Source organism: Macaca nemestrina, chromosome 6 (genome assembly GCF_043159975.1).
Source record: "Macaca nemestrina isolate mMacNem1 chromosome 6, mMacNem.hap1, whole genome shotgun sequence".
NCBI lineage: Eukaryota > Metazoa > Chordata > Mammalia > Primates > Cercopithecidae > Macaca > Macaca nemestrina.
The window spans coordinates 143900547-143926208 of record NC_092130.1 but is presented as its reverse complement, the minus strand read 5'-3'; the positions used below and the strand labels follow the sequence as shown (position 1 = coordinate 143926208).

At 39.2% G+C, this 25662-nt stretch overlaps 1 protein-coding gene across 10 annotated transcripts in view; it reads right to left on the bottom strand.

Annotated features, from left to right (window-relative positions):
- CPLANE1 (ciliogenesis and planar polarity effector complex subunit 1) overlaps positions 1–25662 on the bottom strand; it is a 162316-nt gene that overhangs the window by 81322 nt on the left and 55332 nt on the right. For all 10 annotated transcript variants that reach the window (XM_071099011.1, XM_071099010.1, XM_071099002.1 and 7 more), the window contains 9 exons: positions 22280–22497; positions 19000–19164; positions 15494–15632; positions 7047–7156; positions 6728–6886; positions 5927–6035; positions 4419–4719; positions 2392–3331; positions 489–637 (listed from right to left, as the gene is read on the bottom strand). In XM_071099011.1, the coding sequence (XP_070955112.1) occupies positions 489–637; positions 2392–3331; positions 4419–4719; positions 5927–6035; positions 6728–6886; positions 7047–7156; positions 15494–15632; positions 19000–19164; positions 22280–22497 (2290 nt within the window). The remainder of the gene's footprint in view (positions 1–488; positions 638–2391; positions 3332–4418; positions 4720–5926; positions 6036–6727; positions 6887–7046; positions 7157–15493; positions 15633–18999; positions 19165–22279; positions 22498–25662) is intronic.

The following is a 25662-nucleotide window of genomic DNA, read 5'->3' as shown; positions in this document are numbered from 1 at the left end:
AGAGTGAAACTCCGTCTCAAAAAAAAAAAAAAAAAAAGATTGTTCAGTAAATAACTAAACATCCTAGTTTTTATTTATTCAAATGATTGGAATAATTTCAACTTATCTAAAATTATCATTCTCACAAAGGACTATTCATGCTATAATGGCTTTTGCCTTGGGATTCAAAGCTATGTTACTCCTAGCATTGCTTCATATATAAAAATGGACGAAAGGATTAGTTCAACTTCTGATATGGGAAATAAATTGATAAAGGAATCTCTCAGGATGAATTAATTGCTGTCTCAGAAAATATAAGCTAGACCAAGAGGGAAAAAATACAATTCGCAATGAATTGTTAAAGCACCTCAGAAAGCTTACTGCCTGTTCCTCTACTTCAAAAAATGCTCATTCCTTTAACTTTCAAGGGTTTGATTCTTCCCTTTAAGCCCAAAGGCCATCAAACCAGGTGTCTTATATTGAAAAGAAGAGTATAATCAGCAACTTACTTCAAGATATTTTGACAAGATTTATTCTGACCATTTCTTTCCTCTGTTCCACCTGGAGTTGCTACTGCAACTGAACCGCCAGCATCTGATTTGCTCTCCCTTTCAATACTGGGTCCAACCTGACACCGAGTGTCACGATTCTCTACCATCTAAAGCAAACCATTTACAGTATTTAGTATTTATTGAACCCTTTATTTTTCACCATATTTTAAAATTATTCATTCTTTCTACAGGAATTCTGAATAATCCTCTTATTCATTTATCAAATATTTACTGCATTTCCACAACTCAATATTTGTTGCTGAAGCAATGATCAAGTCTTTATTCTAACTGGAAAAGCAAATCTGACTACCTAAATAGTACTCAAAAGAAATCAGCCTTACACATTTGCAAGGGATATTGTCATTGTTTTCAGGCCACGAAACAGTGGCAAAAAAATTATAATATTCTCATTTCATTCCCTTTGCTATATCATAAAGACATTCAGTAGTTATTTCAAAATGACATAGTAAACAAAAATACATGCAGCTAAAAACACAAGGTACGTATCCCTTTTGTCTCAATTAAAATTTCCATATACATTACCTAGAAATACAAATTTCAAGGATGACAAATATCACAGTATCATATAAACTGTATACCTTATGATAACAGAAACCAATCTCAAGGAAAAAAAAGAGGACTGGTGTGGTGGCTCACGCCTATAATCCCAACATTTTGAGAGGCTGAGTTAGGAAGATCACTTGAGCCCAGGAGTTTGAGACCAGTTTGGGTAACAAAGGGAAATTCTAAAAAATTTAAAAATTAGCCAGGCATAGTGGCATGAGCCTGTGGTCCCAGCTGCTTGGGAGATTCAGGTGGAAGGATCACGTGAGCCCAGAAAGTCAAGGCTACAGGCAGCTCTGATCCTAAGACTGCACTCCAGCCTAGGTGATAAAGCAAGACTCTGGACCAGGCGCAGTGGCTCACACCTGTAATCCCAGCACTTTGGGAGGCCGAGGCGGGTGGATCACGAGGTCAGGAGTTCAAGACCAGCCTGGCGAATACGGTGAAACCCCGTCTCTACTAAAAAATACAAAAATTAGTCAGGCGTGGTGGCGCGCACCGGTAGTCCCAGCTACTCGCAAGGCTGAGGCAGGAGAATTGCTTGAATTCAGGAGGCAGAGGTTGCAGTGAGCTGAGATCATGCTACTGCACTCCAGCCTGGGTGACAGAGTGAGACTCCATCTCAAAAAAAAAAAAAAAAAAAAAAAAGCAAGACTGTCTCAAAAAATAAATAAGTAAAAAAATAAAACAAATTCACATACACACACACACACACACACACACACACGCGCGCGCGCGTATTCACATCCTTCAGCCTAGAATAAACTACTTTGGAATAAAGGCACTTGCCATTGACTAGGGAAGAAAGAATAGTTAATTAAACACTAACTCCTCTACTGACTCCCATCTGCCTTTCTGGGTTTGATTCTTCAACCTCTTCTGGCCTGAGAGTATAAGAAAAACAATCCACTAATGGACTTGATGAGACATCAGTAATTAAAACTAGAGAGCTACCTAGTCCTTCATCTGAACCAAAACCTGAAACCGAAGAGAGAAATAATATAACTGTAATACCACTTGTAATATCACTAAAATTATCTCCTTCCCCTTTTTCTTTTTTATAAATACACACAAAACTTCAAAACCTCACAGCCTCTCTGAAAAGCACGTTCACTTTAACTATTGTTAAGAATTAAAGGAACCACTAGAAGAAAAAAATAGGAGATACTGATTATAATCAACATTGTCATTAATTTTCTATTATTTAATGATTCTTTAATAGATGGGAAATGTAAACATAGTTTTAATCTAAAATGAGAATTCTCGTTTGTATGTAATGAACAATTGATATGCTTACCTGAATAATGGCATTTTTTGCCTTATATGCAGCAAAATAGGGTTGTTCCAAAAGCCATAATGATGTAAGAATGGCAGCTGTAGAGGTCTTTACACGAATTACTGGACTGTACTCAGAGGACGACTCAGTTATACCAGAATCACAGAGTAGTCTTCTATTAGACCACCTTATCATCCATTCCAGCAGTCTTCCTATACTGCCAAATGTGTTTAGTGCTAAAGGAAGATCTTCTTGAGGGTTAATATCATTGCACTGAATAGCTTTGAAAATACATCTTCTAGTTTTAATGGACTTGGGAGTCCAAAAAATGTTGTTTGATGATCTCTGGATTAGACATTTTTCTCTAGTGTCATCTTGTATTTTGTAAATTGACTTTTGTTTTAAACCAAATAATCCACTCATTCGTTCATTCTTATTGACTTCATTCAAAGAATATTCTAAAAAAGGTTTGATCCCTTGATTAACCAGTACCGATGATGAAAGTTCCTGGTTTTCTAAATGCATGCCATATTCATCATTTAAAGAGGATGATTTTTCTGATTCATAGGACTCAGGAGCAACAACAAAGCAAGAACCAGCTCTAAACACATTCTGGCTTTTAGTTTTGCTCTGACGTCGTTTTAATGTTGTGTGTACATCAAAAAGTAAAGAATTAAGTTCATGTTCTCTAAGCGTTCCAGAAAAACTGGTTAGAAATGGAATTCCAGCATCCCTGGAATAAGGTAGGTCTCTTTCAAGAATGTAACTCAAAAAGAGATCAAGGAATTTAATATATTCATCATCGTCACGTTCAAATTCCCAAACACCTATTACAGGAAGTGTATTTTGTGATAACTTTTCATGATCTTCTTTCTTTGTAGGATTTTCCTTCTGATTACACATTTTCTTTTTATCAGTGAGCTTACCAATCGATGTTAATTCCATGTGATTTGGGGCATTTCTACAGCAAAAAAATAAAATAAAATAAGACAGAATTAAAGATCATTTAATCACTAAAACTGATATTAGAATTGACATGAAAAATTCTCTCCAATGATTAAGTCATGTATATTTTGTGTGCCTTGATTACATATATTTCAAATGAGGGAGTGGGACTAAATGATTTCTAAGTGTTTTCAAGAGTGGAACATTTCTACGAGATAAAAAAAAATTAATATCAAAAGGGAAAATTTGTATTAGAAGAGATTAAAATGTGTCCACAGAAATTTCACTATAAAAGAACATGAATGATTTTTCTGTGGGTAAAAAAAAGAAATAGTCCTCTAATGGGTCAGATTTTAGGAATACAAAGTCAACAAAAACTCCAAGCCACTGATACACAACAAAATTTAGGATTTCTTTTCTTGCATCTGCCCGCTCAGCTCCCCTAATACCATGTGTAACAAGCAAGACTGTCCTTTTTTGTTTTACCACACAAAATTAGGAACTTTTTCTAAACACTTTTAGCTGCTATGAAACCAGATAGGCAGATACCTTAACTGCCCAACCACAATTCCTTTTAAATGTTTCTTCTTAGCGTGGTTCTTAGGGCAGAACACAGATCCTTAGTTCCCTCAGTAAGAGAACAGGTATTGGCCACTTGGGCTGAAAGCATCCCATCCCTTCTGCTTGAGGCAATTTCCTTCCCTGAAATATTTCCCTTAAAAATATTAAGGAAATTTAAGGAAAAATTTTCCTTAAAAATAATATGGCTAACTCAGTAACCCAAAACTATTTAAGTCTAAAGATAACTTTAAAAAACTGAAAGTCCTCCAGTGAAGCGTAGAATTTCATCTACTCCTCTGATTTTATAATTTCAGATGGCAAAATTATTTCATATATCAATAATACTTAAAGTAAGTTTTCGAATGTACAGTCTCATTTTATACTCCTAATATTCTTATGAGTGGAGGGGGTGGCACTTATCATTCATATTATTAATAGTGCAATCTGTGAGGGTTGCTGGGACCAGAAATCAGCTCATCAGATGCCTGAAAGCTACTTTTCAAAGGAAGTGAATGCCTGTTATTAAAAGATCTCAATTGTACCTTTGATAGATATTTATCCTACTTTTTTCTTCAACCGACAAAGCTTCAGAGAATGTATCTGCCGTATCTGCATCACTGTGAACCATAGAATTCCCAAGTTCTGTGAGTGTACTTCTGCTCAAACTAGTCCCCAGGGAAAATCTGTCAAAACCTGGAGCCTCATCTGGTTTCTCTTCTTCAATTGGTTCCCATATATTCAATTCAAAAGAGCCTATATTTCTCTGTACACGTTTTAGAGCTTTCACCCTCACTTTCTGGATAGAATGCATGACAACAGACATCATTTCCTCAGTCTGGGGACCTGGAAAGAAAAGAATAAAAAGTCTTAGTGTTCATTAAAATGTTTCAATTTGAGACATACGGAGACCCAACTCTGGTCCCTCCTGGGGACAAGAAACCTAACTCATGACTTATTTCCACATTCTTATAGGTCGTGTTTTCTTCAGTATTTACTGGAAAGGTATTTTAAAGTAGAGCTGCAGAAGCTAAAGAAGGTCCATTAAAGAACACAATAAAAGAGATAGAACCTAGACCTCAGAAGAAACAGTATGCCCTGGAAAAAAAAACTTTAAGTGATTTAACTGTTTTAAAACTCAGAAGGATAATTATATTTAATAAAAAGAATAACCAATGTTTTTTCCATTCTCACATAGTAGAGAATAAGAGAAAATGAGTATAATTCTAGTCAAAAAAATCAAGAACATTTTTCTTACTACAAGTAATAGGAAACAATAGCAAGGGAAGGTTTTCAAGGCTATCTATAGAAAAATTTTAAAACATTATTTAATATATAAACAGAATATTTTAAAGGATGTCAAAAAAAGTATTAAGAAAAAGACAAATCACAAATACAATATACTAATAGAATAATACAAAATCACTGGACATACCTGGACTTAAATACTGAATTATAGTTCTAAAAAGCAGGGTAATTTTAATTCTTTAAAAATTCCACAACGTTGTAAATGTACTTAATGTCAATGAATTGTATATTTTAAATGATTAAAATGGTAAATTTTATATTATATGTGTTTTACCCCAATAAGAAATGTGTGTATTCTAATTTTGAAGAACAAAATTAGAAGCATAAATAACCATAAAGGGAAAGGAAAGTTACTTGTTTTCAACAAACACTTGCAATATACAAAGTACTATATGCTCATTTTATATTATGTTATTTAATCCTCTCTGAATATACATCATAAAGCAGGTAATACTATGCCCACTTTACAAATAAAGATATGAGGCTCAGAGAGACTGAGCAACTTGCCTAAAGTCACACAGTTACTGACTGACAGAGCCATGAGCCACAGTCAGCTCCATCTGGTTCCAAAGCAAGAGATTAGTCTTTCTGCAATGGAGAAATGTTTCTACCTTCTCATACTCCTATCTTGAGGAAGAGGCAGAAATACATAGACACATAAGCAACAGTAAATAAATATTTTCAAAACAAAAAGGGAATCTTCCGCAATTTATCTATTAGCTATCTGAGAAACAACAAATAATACCTTTCACAACACAGTGTCTGAGTCTCTGGTGAAGAGAGTGATATTTGTCTCTTAAAGGAACCCTCACATCCTCAGGATAGGGAAATGCTTTCACGAAAATTTCTGCTACCTTCAGAAAAAAATTTTTTTAAGTTTTATGAGAAACAACATTCTTTTTTCTTCCATTCCACAAATATTTTATTTTAACTAAAAATATAAATGCATATTTCTTACTAATCTTTTGAGGTCAGATCACAGCCTCTCCCTGAGCATGAGTCTGCTAATAGGAGTTTTGTATCAACTTACTTTTTTATTTTAAAACACGTAATTGACAAAACATGTATATTCAAGGTGTACGATGTGATGATTTAATATACGTATACATTCTGTGCTGATTTCCACAGTCAAATTAATTAGCACATCCATCAATACACACAGTTACTATTGTAATATCCTCCCTTATCAAATTTCAGGTAAACAATACACTACGATTAACTATAGTCACTACATTGTACATTGGATCCCTAGAACTTAATTCATCTTATAACTGAAAGGTTGTACCCTTTGACCAAGATCTCCCCATTTCCACTACATCCCCAACCTCTGGCAACCACCATTTCACTCTCTGCTTCTGTGAGTTTAAAATTTTTATATTCCACACATAAATGAGATCCTACAGTATTTATCTTTCTGAACCCAGAAGATATTATGCTAAGTGAAATAAGCCAAAGAAAGGCAATATCGTCCTTAATTAAAATTAAATAAAAATCTTTTAAAGTCCCTGATTCTGATGTAGTTTACTTTCACCTACAAGCACATTACCTTTCTGATTGGTGGCAGTTCTCCAATAAGGCTCAAAATTATATCCTGAATAAGTTCTTCCATATTAAAGAACCGAGAGAAAGGCAGCATTCTATAAGCCCATTCCACTGCACTAAGACAGTGCTCAATCATACAAGAATCAAACTCCACTTCAAGGTCCTAAAAGGATATTGAAAAACATTCATTTCTTTTTTAGTTTAGATGGTAGACCAGAATGAGTTCAAAAGAAAGTTTTGCTGCAAATAATAAAATCTTCTTTTAAACAATAATTTCCCAAGTAATATGTGTTCATTTTTCTTATTTTTGCCCTGGTAAATACCTTTTCTCCCTTTACATTTTCTCTTGCTTTCTGATATTGCCTGCAACTAAGGGATAACTTATCACGGACATGCAGCATCCAACACAGAGCACAAAGTTCCCTGAAGCAACCTAAAGCAGGAACACAGATATGAAAGAAAATTATATGAGTATGTACATTAATATTATAACAACTCCATCTCTGCTGGTCATTTTTTTCAAAGTAAAGGTCTTTATTTCATTAATTATAAAATGAACACATGCATTGTAAATGTATATAAAAATCCTTAACTAAAAATCATGGAGACTGACTTAAAAGTCACTTATTGATATTTATTTATGTTTAAACATTTTTAATACTAAAAATAATTTCTAATAGTAAATAATTTATTAGAAGCAATACAAGTACACAAAGATATATAAAATCATACTATGTTTGCTGCTTTGCAACTAGCTTTTTTTTCACCTACTATATCTTAGATATCTTTTCATGTGCTTTTCATATACTGAGTCTTCTTATTGCCGATACAGTGTTCCATACTATAAACAATGCACGGGCTCACAATCCAGCTATCAAAACTAGTTTTCACTCTTCTGCTAATCTTAAATTTCTATTATAGTTAACATGTGACCAATTAAGTGAAAACCATCTCTCTACCCTACTGTTCTATGGTTAATAGGACCTTTTCAATGGTGTGATGTAGGCTTTGTAGACAGAGCAAGACTTTGTCTCCCAGCTACTTGGAAACCTGAAGTGGGAGGATCGTTTGAGCCGAGGAGTTTGAGACCAGCCTCCATGTTGGTATGGACGTGGTGAAAAGGAAACACTTTTACACTGCTGGTGAAAACGTAAACTAGTACAACCACTACGGAAAACAGTGTGAAGATTCCTTAAAAAACTAAAAGTAGATCCACCATTTGATCCAAACAGTCCCACTACTGGGTATCTACCCAGAGGAAAAGAAATCATTATATGAAAAAGACACTTGCACCCGCTTGTTTCTAGCAGCACAACAGCAAGACCGTCTCTGGAAAAAGAAAAATACAGGAACTTTTCCTCTGGAGAAAGAAAGATAATACTCTAAAATTTAACAGTCATTCATTTATGCCTTATTTATTTTTATTTATTTTTTACTTATTATTATTATTTTTGAGACGGAGTCTTGCTCTGTCTTGCCCAGGCTGGAGTGCAGTGGCATGATCTTGGCTCTATGCAGCCTCCACCTCCCAGGTTCAAGCAATTCTCCGGTCTCAGACTCCAAAATAGCTGGGACTACAGGCATGTGCCACCATACCTGGCTAATTTTGTATTTTTAGTAGAGACAGGGTTTCACCATGTGGCCAGGCTGGTCTCCAACTCCTGACTTCAGGTAATCCACCTGCCTTGGATTACAGGTATAAGCCACCGCACCCAGCCTATGCCTTAATTTTTTAAATAAGCCTTATTTTTACAATAAACTGACTTTTATATTAGTAGTCAGTATGTTCATTTTCTTTAGGGAGTTATTTAGTATGTTTTTAAAATAAATATTACAAAGTCAAAAAGAACAGTTTGACATTATAGAAAGTGAGGAGAAAGCAGGTCTTCTACACATTCTATTCATCCCAATAGTGAGAGAGGATGGTGGGTACACGGCCCCAGGGGGACTATTGGGGTCTCCAGTGAGCATTTTCACACTACAGCCCACCCCACACATCAGATTCTCATAGATTCTGCCAGGGGAGCATGGCCCAATCTTTTGAGAAAGGCATCATTACTAACAGATGTGTTTCATTATTTCATATTTCACACGCAAGCTGGGATAGAACTAAGGCCAAGAACTAGCAAGATACAGTGCAGCAGCATACTAAACAGCGACTCATCTAAAAACACTCCTTATCTGTGTTTGTCAGAGTGTCGATTACAACCTATTATTAATTACTAGGCTATAAAATGAATACAGTGAGTCTCAATCATCTTTTAAAAATAGAATACAATAGAATATATCAAGAGTGCATTGCGGCCGGGCGCAGTGGCTCACGCCTGTAATCCCAGCACTTTGGGAGGACGAGGTGGGTGTATCACCTGAGGTCAGGAGTTCGAGACCAGCCTGGTCAACCTAGTGAAACCCTGTCTCTACTAAAAATACAAAAATTAGCTGGGCATGGTGGTGTGCACCTGTAATCCCAGCTACTTGAAAGGCTGAGGCAGGAGAATCACTTGAACCAGGGAGGTGGAGATTGCAGTGAGCCAAGATCACACCATTGCACTCCATCCTGGGTGACAGGCTGAGACTCTGCCTCCAAAAAAAAAAAAAAGAAAAAGAAAAGAAAAGAAGAGTGCACTGCACACAGTAAGAGTAAAGGTAGTTCATTAAATTTTCATTCCAACTTCATATGGGTGTGTGCATGTATAACCTTGCTGTAAAATCTGCACTTACTTTAAATCATGGTCAGAAATGTTTGAATACCAAAAAGATGTAATCAACTGAAACCAGAATAGAACAGGTTCTACCAGACAAATGATCTAGTTTCCGCAATAAATAAAGGGCATGAAAAAGAATGGGCGCAAGGAAACTTTTATAGATTAAGACAGACTTATAGGCCAGGCATGGTAGCTCTTGCCTGTAATCCCAGCACTTTGGGAGGTCAAGGAAGGATTGCTTGAGCCCAGGAGTTTGAGACCAGCTTGGGCAACAAAGTGAAGCCCTGTCTCTATGAAAAAATGAAAAAAAAAAAAAAATTAACCAGGCCTGGTGGTGTACACCTGTAGTCCCAGCTACTCAGGAGGCTGAGGTAGAAGGATCACTTGAACCTGGGAGGTCAAGGCTGCAGAGAGCTGTGATCACACCATAAAAAGAGAAAGATTTATATATCAACCAAAATGCAATGTGTGGCGGACCTTGATTGGATAGAGATTTTTTAAAAAACTATAGAAAAGACATATTTGAGATTATCAAGTAAATTTAAACATGGGATAGATAATATAGTCAGATGCCACATAATGGCATTCAGGTTAACGACAGACTGCATATACCATGGTGTGCCCATAAGATTATAATGGAGCTGAAAAATTTCTGTGACCTAGAGACATCATGACATCATAGTCCATACATTACTCAGGTGTTTATGGTGACAATTGTGTAAACACACCTACTGCACTGCCAGTCATATAAAATCTAGCCCATACAATTATATACAGTACATAATACTTGATAATAATAAACAACTGTTACTGGTTTATGTATTTACTATACCACGTTTTTTATCGTTATTTTAGAGTATACTCCTACTTATTAAAAAAAATAACTGTAAAACAGCCTCAGGCAGGTCCTTCAGGAGTTATTCCAGAAGAAGGCATTGTTGTAAGAGATGACAGCTCCAAGCATGGTATTGCCCCTGAAGACCTTTCAGGAGAACAGGAGGTGAAGGACAGAGATATTGATGATCCTGACCCTATGTAGGCCTAGACTAATGTATATGTTGTGTCTTAGTTTAAAGAAAAAAAAAAATTTAAAGAGTAAAAAATAAACTTCAAATTTTTCAATAGAAAAAATCTTGGCCAAGCGCAGTAGCTCACACCTGTAATCCTAGCACTCTGGCAAGCTGAGGTGGGAGGATCGATTGAGGCCAGGAGTTTGAGACCAGCCTGGGCAACATAGTAAGACCACGTCTCCATTTTATAAATAAAAAAAATTAGGCCAGGCGCAGTTGCTCACACTTGTAAACCCAGCACTTTGGGAGGCAGAGGCAGGCGGATTGCTTGAGCTCAGGAGGGCAAGACCAGCCTGGGCAATGTGGTGAAACTCCATCTCTACTAAAAATACAAAAATTAATCAGGTATGGTGGTACACGCCTGTTGTGCCAGCTACTCAGGAGGCTGAGGCAGGAAAAATGCCTGAACCCAGGAGGCAGAGGCTGCAGTGAGCCAAGATGGCACCACTGCACTCCAGTCTGGGTAACAGAGACTCCATCTCTACAAAAACTAAAAAATAAATTAGCTGGTACAGTGGCTCATGCCTGTAGTCCCAGTACTCAGGGGCTGAGGTTGGAGAATCCTTTGAGCTTAGGACTTTGAGGTTGCAGTGAGCTATGATTATGCCACTGTATGTCTCTTAAGCCAAGTGTGATTACAAGAGTCAAAAAGGTTTTAATTTTTTTAAGTTCATAAAATAAAAACATTACAATAAGCTATGGTTAATTTATTATGGAGGAAAAAATACTTTTAATAAATTTAGTATAGCCTAAGTGTACAGTGTTTATAAAGTCTACAGCAGTGTATAGTAATGTCCGAGGCCTTCAAATCAACTCACCACCCACTCAGTGACTCCCCTGGGGCAAAAACTTCCAGTCCTGTAAGCTCCATTCATGGTAAGTGCCCCACACTTACCATTTTTTAAAATCTTTTATACTGTATTTTTACTGTACGTTTTCAATGTTTAGATATGTTTATATATATAAATACTTACCATTGTGTTAAAACTGCCTACAGTATTCAGTGTAGTCACATTCTGTATTCAGTACTGCAGTATTCAATATGGCAACACTTCTTTTTAGAGACAGGGTCTCACTATGTTGCCTAGGCTGGAGTGCAGTGGCTATTCACAGGTTCAATCATTGCACACAATAGCCTTGAACTCCTAGGCTCAAGCAATCCTTTTGTACAGGTTTGCGGCCTAGCAGCAGAAGGCCATATCACATAGCCTCAGTGTGTACTAGGCTATTTTTGTCTAAGTATACCCTATGATCACACAACAAAATTGTCTAATGACACATTTCTTAGGACATATCCCTATCACTAAGCAGGCCTGACTATATATGATATTAAAGATTTATTGTCCGTTTTGTCAGTCATGATAATAGAATTATGGTTTTAAAAACTACCTCATCTGGGCCAGGCACGGTGGCTCATGCCTGTAATCCCAGCACTTTTGGAGGCCGAGGCGGGCGGATCACGAGGTCAGGAATTCAAGACCAGCCTGACCAACATGGTGAAACTCCACCCTACTAAAAAATACAAAAATTAGCTGGGTGTGGTGGCCCGCATCTGTAATCCCAACTACTCAGGAGACTGAGCCAGGAGAACTGCTTGAACCCAGAGGCAGAGGTTGTGGTGAGCTGAGATTGTGCCATGCCATTGAACTCCAGCCTGGGCGACAGAGCAAGATTCCGTCTCAAACAACAACAACAACAACAACAACAACAACAACAAAACCTCATCTGTTCACTACATATACTGAACTACTTATCATACTTATGATATACTCAGATCTTCTTTGAGGCATTGACAATTGTTGTAAGTGGGTGAGAGGTACTCGAGTGCTTATAAATCTCTACTTTGGTTTAAATTTTCCGTAATAAAAAAAAATCTTCAAAACAGTGTGAAATCCTGGGCCAGGCACGGTAGCTCACACCTGTAATCCCAGCACTTTCAGAGGCTGAGGCAGGTGGATTACCTGAGGTCAGGAGTTCAAGACTGGCCTAGTCAACATGGCAAAACCCCATGTCTACTAAAAATACAAAAATCAGCCAGGCGCAGGAGCGGGCATCTGTAGCCCCAGGTACTCGGAAGGCTGAATCACTTGAACGCAGGAGGTGGAGGTTACAGTGAGCCGAGATTATGCCACTGCACTCCAGGCGGAGTGACAGAATGAGACTCCATCTCAAAAATAAATAATAAAATTCAAAGTTAACATCTACTATTTTAGGTAACAAACTAGGCAACAAACCTCGTTTTATTTTTTATTTTTTAATTTAATTTAATTTTTTTTTTTTTTTGAGACGGAGTCTTGCTCTGTCGCCCAGGCTGGAGTGCAATGGCCAGATCTCAGCTGACTGCAAGCTCTGCCTCCCAGGTTTACACCATTCTCCTGCCTCAGCCTCCCGAGTAGCTGGGACTACAGGTGCCTGCCACCTCGCCCGGCTAGTTTTTTGTATTTTTTAGTAGAGACGGGGTTTCACCGTGTTAGCCAGGATGGTCTCGATCTCCTGACCTCATGATCCGCCCGTCTTGGCCTCCCAAAGTGCTGGGATTACAGGCTTGAGCCACAGCGCCCAGGCTTTTTTTTTTTTTTTTTTTTTTTAAAGAAACAGGGTCTCGCTCTGCCGCCCAGGCTGGAAATCAGTAGCAAGATCATAGCTCACTGCAGCCTAGAAATCCTGGACACAAGGAATCCTCCTGCCTTGGCCTCCCAAAGTACTGAGATTACAGGCATAAGCCACTGCACCTGGCCAGAAAGGAATCTTTTTTTTTTTTTTGAGACGGAGTCTCGTCCTGTTGCCCAGGCTGGAGCGCAATGGTGCAATCTTGGCTCACTTCAACCTCCATCTCCCAGGTTCAAGTGATTCTCCTGCCTCAGCTTCCCAATTAGCTAGGATTACAGGTACACACCACCACGTCTGGCTAATTTTTTTTATCTTTTAGTAGAGACAGGGTTTTACCATGCTGGCCAGGCTGGTCTCGAACTCCTGACGTTGTGATCCGACCGACTTGTCCTCCAAAAGTGCTGGGATTACAGGCGTGAGCCCCCGCGCCCAGCCTGAAAGGAACCTTTTTAATCTAGACGAATCACTTCTCAACGATCAAGAGACCAAATCAAACAAAAGAATAATTAAATAAAACTCAGGATCAAAATGAAAATATTAAAAATATATGTTCAAATTTTTAAGTCACTTCAAAGGACTATGTCCCTATTTATGAGCAAATATCTTTTAACTGGGATTGTTGTGAATTTAACTCACTTCTTACAGACCTGGATTTTTAAGAAATGAAATGAGATTGTATATACTTTTCCAAATGACACCTGCCTGGCTCTTTTGTAACGGTGAATGAAGAGTCTATGAAACTAAGCTCATGACAGGTGAGAGAAGCAATCAAGAAGCATTTCAATGCCATTTCAGTTGGAAAAACAGACAATCTGAGCCCCAGGACATGTAAGATTATACTAAGGGTGAGTGAGTTAAGAATAAACTTTTTTTTCACTCACGCCTATAATCCCAGTACTCTGGGAGGCTGAGGTGGGCGGATCACAAGGTCAGGAGATCAAGACCATCCTGGCTAACATGGTGAAATTCCATCTCTACTAAAAAAATACAAAAAAATTGCCGGTCATGGTGGCGGGCGCCTGTAGTCTCAGCTACTCGGGAGGCTGAGGCAGGAGAATGGCGTGAACCCAGGAGGCAGAGCTTGCAGTGAGTGGAGATCGCGCCACTGCACTCCAGCCTGGGCGACAGAGCTAGACTCCATGTCAAAAAAAAAAAAAAAAGAATAAACTTTTTTTTTTTTTCGGGACAGGGTCTCACTATGTTCCCCAGGCTGGAGTGCAGTGGCTATTCACAGGTACAATCATTGCACACAAGAGCCTCAAACTCCCAGGCTCAAGCAACCTCCCACCTCAGCCTCCCAAGTACCTGGGATTACACCACTGTGCCCAGCTTTAAAGTAAACATTTTAATCAAAGTCTAAAGATAAGATCAGGGCTTAATATAAATAGAACTGATTAGGATTAAGGAATGATTAAGGAGAAAAGAGTGAAATGATATCTAAAGTTTTACTTCTTTTTAAACTTGTTACACAAATAACTGGACATAGACCATGAATTAAGAAATTAATTTAGGTCAGGCACAATGACCCATGCCTGCAATCCCAACACTTTGGGAGGCCAAGGCAGGTAGACTGCTTGAGCTGAAGAATTCAAGATCAGCCTGGGCAACATGGCAAAACCCTGCCTCTATTAAAAATACAAAAATTAGCTGGGCGTGGTGGTGTGCACTTGTCATCCCAGCTACTCAGGAGGCTGAGGCAGGAGGATGGGTTGAGCCCAGGAGGTGTGTTGCAGTGAGTTGAGATCATACCACTGCACTCCAGACCGGGCAACAGAGCCAGATTCTGTTTTTTTTTTTTTAAAAAAAAAAGGGCCGGGCACGGTGGCTCACACCTGTAATCCCAGCACTTTGGGAGGCCGAAGTGGGCAGATCACGAGGTCAGGAGATCAAGACCATCCTAGCTAACACAGTGAAACCCCACCTCTACTAAAAATACAAAAAATTAGCCGGGCGTGGTGACAGGCACCTGTAGTCCCAGCTACTCGGAAGGCTGAGGCAGGAGAATGGCATGAACCTGGGAGGCGGAGCTTGCAGTGAGCCAAGATCATGCCACTGCACTCCAGCCTGGGCAACAGCGCAAGACTCTATCTCAAAAAACAAACAAAAACAAAACAAACAAAAAAATTTAGTTTAATAATGAAGCATGACATAAGGTAACAGGTATCACAGTTTGTTTATATAATAAATTTCTGACTTACTATCATATATATCATATATGTATACACATAGCTGTTAAAGTACAATATTTACTTGTGAACACAAAGTAAAATATCATAGAGCATACTGTACTTTGAAGAGTCAATACTTTCCCAAATCAAATGAAAAATTCATACCATTATTCATACTTAGGCCTAATGTCTAAGCAAGTAGTTCATTTGGACAAACCTATTGCTCTAATGGAAACTTCATCAAGTTTATGGTCTCCAGCTGCTCCAGGTCTAAAGAATACGATACCTCCTTTACAGTAATTAAGTAATGACTGAGGAAAAGGACTCAGTGAAGGAAGGGATCCTTTCATTCGAATCTAAAAGTAAAGAATAAGCAAATATGTTAATTACCAGCACTATAAATCACTTTTAAAGAAACTATAAAAGAATCAGGCAGGTAAGATGAACCACACGGAAAACACAGCACATGAAATCAGCTACATTTTCAGAAACTTACAAATTTAATTCAGGAAAGTCACTAGCTTGTTATCTCAAAAAAAAAAAAAAAAGGTTCTAAGTAAATCATTTGCACGCTCTTGTCACAATTTTGCCTGTATAAGAAGAATTTAATGCTATTTGTCCCTGGCTTTCCTCACTGGCATAGCAAAGAAAATAAAGAAATACAAGAATCTTAACCTTATCCCAAATAAAGCTGTGTACAGTAACTAAAACAAATACAAAAAGTTTATGCCTACATACATAACTTTTAACAAAACTAATCTATAAATGGCAGAATTAGAAAGACACCATTTGGCAACCCCAATAATGACTCTAGGCAAGGATCATTAGTAAACGCTAACAGAGTAAAAAGCTGATGGGTTGACGGGGATACGTGATAGAGGGTGTGACATGATCCAAACTCTATCTCCCCATCCCTAAAAGTAAAATAAGCAAACACATGTGCCACGTGCAACAGAGAAGCGCACAATACTTATGAAAGATTCATTTCTAAAAAAATTTGTGGCGAAGTGCGGTGGATCACGCCTGTAATCCCAGCACTTTAGGGAGGCTGAGGTGGGCAGATCACTTGAGGTCAGAAGTTTGAGACCAGCCCAGCCAACATGGTGAAACCTCATCTCTACTAAAAACACAAAAATCAGTTGGGCGAGGTGGCAGGCGCCTGTAGTCCCAGTTACTCAGGAGGCTGAGGCAGGAGAATCGCTTAAACCCGGGGGCCGGAGGTTGCAGTGAGCCAAGACCATGCCACTGCACCCAGCCTGGGCAACAGAGTGAGATGCTGTCTCAAAAAAGAAAAAAAAAAAAAAAGAAAATTTGAACCTCAATCTATTTAAACCTCTCTGCCTCAATGAGCACAGATTAATGACCGGGTTACAGGGGGGAAAAAAAAGAAAGAGAAACAAGGTAAACCACATTAAATGAAGAAATGATCAGATAAATGTAGAATATGGTGCAGGAAAAATTACCTAGTTTTTTTTTTTTTTTTAATCAAGAATAAAAAGAGAGGGAGCTTCTACAGATAACAGTCTGATTTAAATATATTTGGAGATGATAAAATTTATTTCCACGTTTCAGGAAAGGGCTCTAAGAGACTTAAACCTGGGAAAGAAGCATTAACAGAAGGCTTGCAATTGATTTTCTCCTGCTAGTCACTTCCAGAAAGACACAATCTAATCAAATCTCTAGGGAAGCATGCTAATGACAGACTTCTTGTCAAATACATTAATGGCATTTACTACCAGGATGGTACTAAGAGGTAGAGAGAGAGAGAGAGCGAGCATGAGCCAGCAAAGAAATGGGGGACCTCAGTTCTACAGCCACATGCAACTGAATTCTCAAACAATCTGAATGCGCCTGGAAACAGATGTTCCCCTAGCACCTCTAGAAAGGAATGTAGCCCCGCTGCCACCTTGATTGGCCTTGTGAGACTCTAAGCAGAGACCTAGCTGAACCACCCTGTGGTGGTTCTGATGCACAGAACCTGTGGGATATTAAATGGGTGCTATTTTAAGCTGCTAAATTTGTGTTAATTTGTTAGGGAGAAAAGTAATATGGTTCAGAATCTTTGTTTCAGCACCATTTTTTAATTGAGCTATAACTCACATAACATCAAAGTCATCTTTTAAAAGTGTACAATTAGTGGTTTTTAGTATACTCACAAAGTTAGGCAACCATCAACACTGTCTAATTCCAGGTCATTTTCTTTTTTTTTTTTGAGACAGAGTCTCGCTCTGCCACCCAGGCTAGAGTGCGGTGGCACTGCAAGCTCCGCCTCCTGGGTTCACGCCATTCTCCTGCCTCAGCCTCCCGAGTAGCTGGGACTACAGGTGCCCACCACCACACCCAGCTAATTTTTTGTATTTTTAGTAGAGACGGGGTTTCACCACGCTAGCCAGGATGGTCTCAATCTCCTGACCTGTGATCCACTCACCTCGGCCTCCCAAAGCGCTGGGATTACAGGCATGAGCCACCACACCCGGCCCTCTTTTTTTTTTTTTGAGACAGAGTCTCACTCTGTCACCAGGGCTGGAGTGCAGTGGCACGATCTCGGCTCACTGCAACCTCTGCCTCCCTAGTTCAAGCGATTCTCCTGCCTCAGCCTCCCAAGTAGCTGGGATTACAGATGCCCACCACCACGCCTGGCTAATTTTTGTATTTTTAGTAGAGACAGGGTTTCACCATGTGGGCCAGGATGGTCTTGATCTCTCGACCTTGTGATCCACCCGCCTCGGGCTCCCAAAGTGCTGGGATTACAGGTGTGAGCCACCACACCCGGCCAGTTCCAGGTCATTTTCATCACCCCAAAAAGAAAAACAAAAGCAGTCACTGTCCACTTCCTCCTCTCCCTAACCCCTGGCAACCAACCACTATCTACTTTCAGTTTCCATTGTGATGCCAAAATATAAAATGAGTACAGTTTTAATTTATATTTTTATAGAAACTATATCCAAATTTCACAAACTTTCTTTTTCTCTAAAAAAGGGTAATTTTCAAAAATACTTTTAGATAACTTCTCAAAGTCTCTCCAAAGGTTCCTACTAAAAATAATTATATTGTTTTTAGGCTGAATTAAACACATTTGGAGATGATGAAATTTATTTCCACATTTTCGAGAGAAACAGCAGGCATATAAAGGACTTAGAGCTGGATAAAGAGACCTACCAGGTGTCCTAGCTGGCTGGAAATCTGATAAGAATGAAGTGACAGCTCAGCTAAAGTCAGTATAGGAGGGGATGAACACCTGGGAATCAAACTGAATTGCACATCTCAGAAAATAGCAAGGGGGAGTCCCTGACTAGTGGAGGCTACTGGATGGAAACAGACGAGAATGAACTATAACTTTCCATTCTCTGAACCCACAGAAGCCCCCACAGAACGCAGACAACACCTCAAGGAAAACTGGAAGAAAGCCCTGGACTGAGTTTCAATCTTTAATGAAATGATGGGGGAGTTGGAAAAAAGTAACTGTAATTCCCTGGAATTCACGGACTAGATTACACTATCTTTTGCCAGACAGGGTGGAGCTAAGCTACAGACCCAGTTCAGAGTCCTTACCTTTCAACAGGAAGAATCTGGTCTGTTTAGTTTGTTTATGAATAAACCTGAAATTTATGGATTTATAGGGCACGACTCCTTGGGAAAATGTAACAATTATAAAAACAATAATATAAATATTAGTATATTTCAGTTAACACAGCACGTAAATGACTTAAGATATTTCCATACCTTCTGCATGACTTTTCTTGCCCACCTCAACTGCAAGATATACCACTGTGCCACAGGAAAAGAACATCGAGCCGCCCGGAAAAGCAGGAGAACACGCTGAAGGATTCCAGATACCTTCTGGCGATTATTTTTTTCAGCTTTTAAAAGATCATCACCACCATCTTCCTGAGGAAAATAAAACAATCCATTTTAGTGGCCAGTAATGAGAAAATTTAGAATGGTAAAGTAAAAATAAAGATAGGCTGATGAGGCTGGGCACAGTGGCTCACGTCTGTAATTCCAGCACTTTGGAAGGCCGAAGCAGGAGGATTGCTTAAGCTCAGGAGTTGAAGGCTGAAGTGAGCCAAGATTGCATCACTGTACTCAAACCTGGGCCACACAGTAGCACCCTGTCTCAAAAAAAAGAAAAAAAAAATGATAGGCTAATGATGCTCACTGCTTCTCAAACTAGAATGTTCCTGGAGATTTATAAAGGAAATTCTGAGGCACAGGCTCTGAGATTTCAACTATGGCTATTTCTAGAATCAAGAAAAGTTTATCTCCCCTCAACGTAAAGGGATAAGCTGACCCTTGTTCCCAGTCTTACCCTAGAACAGTTAAAGCCCGCCACTCCAGACTCCATTGGTGGAATGTTAGAGAGGTCCATCTAAGCAGAATCCCTTTTCTCTTCCTCTGCTGAGAAGAATCCTACTTATATTTCAATGTCACTTCCTCTGTGAAGCCCATCCCTCTGTGCTACAAGAGCACTTTGTTCACACTTCTACTGTAGCTTTCACCAATTAATTACATATCAATTTATACCTGTATCTCACTGTACTCAGAACTCCCAAGAGGAAGGAAGGGCCTTGCCATTTGTCTACGTATGGCCACAGTGTATGCACTCAAGTCTGATACATAGTAGGAACCAATAAATGTTTGTTGAATAAATGCTATTCAAACCAGTAGCTAAAGATTATTTTCCCAGATAATGAGATAATGTGAGCATTGTAAACATCTGCTTCCCCAACATCGTTCTTCCCTGCCCACTTCTTTACAGTACTCAGTTTTTGAGTATCTGCCCATCTCCTACACGGCTCATACGATTGAGGGAAAGCTCATCCCACCTCAAAGAAGGCTCTATTCACGGGCCAAGCAGTACCCTGTGTTAAGCCTAGCCAGAGTGACTGTTTGAAGGACAGGCATGTGACCTAAGCCAGTCTCAATAAGAGTGAATCTCAATCCTCCTGCTTGGAATGCTGGGACAGAAATAATTTTGCCACTTTTCTTTGTCTCAATCCCTGTGCCCATGGACATGGACAAGGCATCGTTAGAAGCCGTTAGCGGCCATCCTGCTCCCACAAGGGGAGCTAGTCTTCAGGTGAAGATGACACCTCAAAAAACAAACTAGAGCGAAAGACAGAGCCCAAGTCTTTGGTAACATAACTAAATCAGAAACCTGCCCTACCACTAGGCTTCTTCATTATGTGAGCCAATAAATGCCTTTATTGTTTAAACCATTTTGACCAAGTGTTCTATTACTTGCAACACAAGGGGTTCTAACTGATACATAGTGACATTTAGAAGAAATCTTACCAAGGAGAATTGCTTTAATAAAAAAGAGTAAAATGAAGCACTACTAAGATAGTAACCACTCAAACTACTCGAACTATTATCTGCATAGACTATCCAAAAAACTTTAAATGTCATTTCACATTTCTAAACCAAAAAGACTAAAGACTCAGATGCAAGAGGAAAGATGAATTATTGAGAAATGCCATGGACTTTTCATTCCTTCCATTTGTAAAATCAACAAGTAAAATGTTTTAGACTATTGAAATATAACCAAACAGAACAAATGAGAAATTAAAAACTAGAGGTAGAAGTTGCCAATATTGAAACAGGAGGTAGTAAAAAAATAATACCCAGAACTACTTCAAAGTGTTAATCAAATACTTAAAAATCCAAATGTAATTTACAATAACATTTTAAATCTTAAAACCAGCTAATTATAATGTGATGATTTTTTAATAAGAGCAGAGAAAAAGTTTCTGAGAGGAATATAGTATTTATAATATAGAACTATCAATTGAATAGTGCAGGAAAAAAAAAAAAAAAACCTTTTAAACCAAAGTCAAAAATAAGTTCTTTCTTTTCTTTTTTGAGAGAGAGTTTTGCTCTGTCACCCAGGCTGGAGTGCAGTGGTGCGATTTCAACTCACTGCAACCTCGGCCTCCTGGGCTCAAGTCATCCTCCCACCTCAGCCTACTGAGTAGCTGAGACTACCGGTGCATGCCATGATGTCCAGCTAATTTTTGTATGTTTTATAGAGACAGGGTTTCACCATGTTGCCTAGGCTGGTCTCAAACTCCTTGACTCAAGCAATCTTCCCGCCTTGGCCTCCCAAGTTCTGGGATTACAGGTATGAGCCACTATGCCCAGCCGAGTCTTTCAAAAAAGGCAAACACAAAGAGATAAATAAGAGACTGAAATAATGTATGGCTTCTAATTCTGACACTCATTATTTCATTTGTTACCCTAAACAAATGCCTAATTTTTAAAAGTCTGGATATTAAGATTGTGCTATATTGTTAAAATAATTTTTTTGAGACGGAGTTTCGTTCTTGTTGCCCAGGCTGGAGTGCAATGGCATAATCTCAGCTCACCGCAGCCTCTGACTCCTGGGTTCAAGCGATTCTCCTGCCTCAGCCTCCCAAGTAGCTGAGTTTACAGGCATGCGCCACCACATCCAGTTAATTTTGTATTTAAAATACAAAATCCTAGGCTCAAGTGATTCTCCCACCTTAGTTAGCTTCCCAAGTAGCTGGGAACTACAGGCGTGTACCATCATGCCTGGCTAATTAGTAGAGACGGGGCTTCTCCATGTTGGTCAGGCTGGTCTCAAACTCCAGACCTCAGGTGATCTGCCTGACTCTGCCTCCCAAAGTGCTGGGATCACAGGCATAAGCCACCACACCCACCCTATTGTTACAATAATTTTAACATTTATTGAATAATTACTATATGTCCCAGGTCCTGAGCTAGCAGATTTTACAGGATATCTCAATCCTCACAAAAATGCCATGAGAGGTAGTATTATCATCTGCATTTTACAGATAAGGAAACTTAAACAGTAGTTTGGTACACTCCCTAAGATTATACAATTAGTGAACAGCAAAGCTGGGATCTAAGTTTGTCTTTAGAGCTTGAATTTTTAACCTGATGATTATTATCAAGTTAATTATTTTAAAAACTCGACAAAATCAACTTTAAATTAATGAAAAAGTTAATGCTATAAGCTTACTTCACTAAGAATAGCTGGCTGGGGACAGTACAAGGGAGGAGCTGGAAGATACAAGCCAAATGGCACTAAGCCCCACAGTCTTTTACTGAAGTCCTTGGCAGAGTCTATCAGAAGTTGAAATGTCTCCGAAAGAATATCTGCATCAGCCATAACTGATGCTTTCAGTACTTCTTGTACTGAACCAAATAGCAGATTTGCATCTTCCTCTTCAATGGGATCTATTAAATACAAAAATTTGGTAAAATAGTTAAAGTTTGTATTAAACTTCTTATCCATTTTGTAGCAAAAAATTTCAAATCTAAAAACATTCATTGTCAAGAATGAACATATTGGTTGACATACAAACATCCAAACTTACAGACAGAAATTACAAACTATCTTGTTACTTTATAGATAAGAACATGAGACATTTTTATACAAGATATTATAGAAACAACTATACAATAAAAATATTCTTAGGATGTAGTTCTGAGTCAAAAATAATTGAAAAATATTAATGGGAAAAGAATGTCAAGAAAGACACCAAAATAATATACAAGATTATGTGAGAGTAACTTTTTCCTTTTATTTATTTATTTTTTTGAGACGGAGTCTCACTCTGTCACCCAGGCTGGAGTCACTCTGTCACCCAGGCTGGAGTGTGAAGTGCAGTGGCAGGATCTCGGCTCACTGCAACCTCTGCCTCCCAGGTTCTACCAATTCTCCCACCTAAGCCTCCTGAGTAGCTGCGATTACAGGCACCCACCATGCAGGCTAACTTTCGTATTTTTAGTAGAGATGAGGTTTCACCATGTTGGCCAGGCTGGTCTCGAACCCCTGATCTCAGGTGATCCATCCAGCCTCCCAAAGTCCTGGGATTACAGGCATGAGCCACCGTGCCTGGCCATTTTTCCTTTTCTTTTTTTTTTTTTTTTTTTTGAGACGGAGTCTGGCTCTGTTGCCCAGGCTGGAGTGCAGTGGCCGGATCTCAGCTCACTGCAAGCCCCGCCTCCCGGGTTCACGCCATTCTCCTGCCTCAGCCTCCCGAGTAGCTGGGAGTACAGGCGCCCGCCACCTCGCCCGGCTAATTTTTTTTGTATTTTAGTAGAGACGGGATTTCACCGTGTTAGCCAGGATGGTCTCGATCTCCTGAACTCGTGATTCGCCCGTCTCGGCCTCCCAAAGTGCTGGGATTACAGGCTTGAGCCACCGCGCCCGGCCTCCTTTTCTTAATAGTACATGATAGTACTTTTGTAACAATAAGTTAATAAAAATGACTTATGAAAGAAACAGGAAAACACAAAATAGTCATGCATATATTATGGCTTCAACTATGCGAATATCTATACATATGTGGGCATGTCCCAGAAGGCAAAATGCAGGGAGATGTGGTGGTAGGACTGGAAACTCAGGGATTTTTCTACTATGACATATTTTAAGCATACTGTAAAATACAGAATATATGAAAGTATAGAGTATGTCAAACACTTATGTGCTGACTTCTCATCCTTGTCTGATAGGAACATTTTTGCTATATTTAACTTAGGTAGCCACTATCCAGCATTTGGTGTGGACATACTGGGATTTCAATTAAATATACGTTGTCTTTCTGTTCTGTGTGTTCTACAAAGCTTCTCTTTCATATTTTTCAAATCTATGTCCCTATCTATTTTGTATATATTTATCTTTATTTCTTTATATATTTTATAGATATATAGATACATAAATATAGCTCAGATTCATCTTTTCCAGTTCACAAATCTGCTCCTAAATTGGTCTAGTAACTTTAACCATCTATTGAAGTTTTTGGTTTCAAATCAGGTTGAGACATAATTTACATTCTATATTCATCCTTTTTAAAGTATACAGTTCAATAAAATTAAACAAATCTATACTGGCTTGTAATAACATTTCCATCACTCCAAAAAGTTATCTTATGCTTCTTTGTAGTCAATTCCCCTTTTACTCTCAGGCAACCCCGATCTGTTTTCTGCTCCTGTGGTTTTGTTTTTTATAGAATGCCACAGAAATGGAATCATACGGTATGTAGTCTTCGTTTCTGACTTCTTTCAGGACTTCTTACCATGACGGTTCTGTGATTCATCTATGTTGTCATATGTTATCAGTAATTTGTTCCTCTTCATTATTTGTTATTCCATTTCAAAGATATATTTGAATTTGCTTATCCATCCACCAGTTGACAAACATTTGAGGTGTTTCCAAATTTTGGCTATTATGAAAAAGTTGCTATAAACATTCATGTATGGATATTTGTTTTGTTTCATTTTTTGACACAAGGATCTCACTATGTCACCGAGGTTGGAGTGCAGTGACACAATCATGGCTCACTGCAGACTTGACCTCCTAGGCTCAAGTGATTCTCCCACCTTAGTTAGCTTCCCAAGTAGCTGGGAACTACAGGCGTGTACCATCATGCCTGGCTAATTTTTGTATTTTCTGTAGAGACAGGGTTTTGTCATATTGCCCAAGCTGGTCTCGAACTCCTGGGCTCAAGTGATCTACTGGCCTTAGCCTCCCAAAGCATTGAGATTACAGGCGTGAGCCACTGAGCCTGGCTTCATGTACAGATATTTGAATGGGCCTGTTTCTATTTCTCTTTAATGGAATGGAATTCATTCAAGAGCAACTAAAGAGAAAGAAATGGAACGCTTTGAGTTTTTATTTGCTTTTTGTTTCTGACCTCTGGCAATTCCCCTTACTTTCTTTAAAGCCTGGCCTTTAAGTGGTATTTTTTGTATTTTCTCTAGAAACACATTTTATCTATGTATTTATTGTGGAAGAGTTTTCAGATCATTTAAAACAACATATTGAGGGGCGGAGCAAGATGGCTGAATAGGAACAGCTCCAGTCTCCAACTCCCAGCGCGAGTGACACAGAAGACCGGTGATTTCTGCATTTTCAACTGAGGTACTGGGTTCATCTCATTAGGGAGTGCCAGACAATCGGTGCTGGTCAGCTGCTGCAGCCCGACCAGCGAGAGCTGAAGCAGGGCGAGGCATCGCCTCACCTGGGAAGCGCAAGGGGGAAGGGAATCCCTTTTCCTAGCCAGGGGAACTGAGACACACAACACCTGGAAAATTGGGTAACTCCCACCCCAATACTGCGCTTAAAGCAAACGGGCACACCAGGAGATTATATCCCACACCTGGCCGGGAGGGTCCCACGCCCATGGAGCCTCCCTCATTGCTAGCACAGCAGTCTGCGATCTCACCGCAAGGCAGCAGCCAGGCTGGGGGAGGGGCGCCCACCATTGCTGAGGCTTAAGTAGGTAAACAAAGCCGCTGGGAAGCTCGAACTGGGTGGAGCTCACGGCACCTCAAGGAAACCTGCCTGTCTCTGTAGACTCCACCTCTGGGGACAGGGCACAGCTAAACAACAACAAA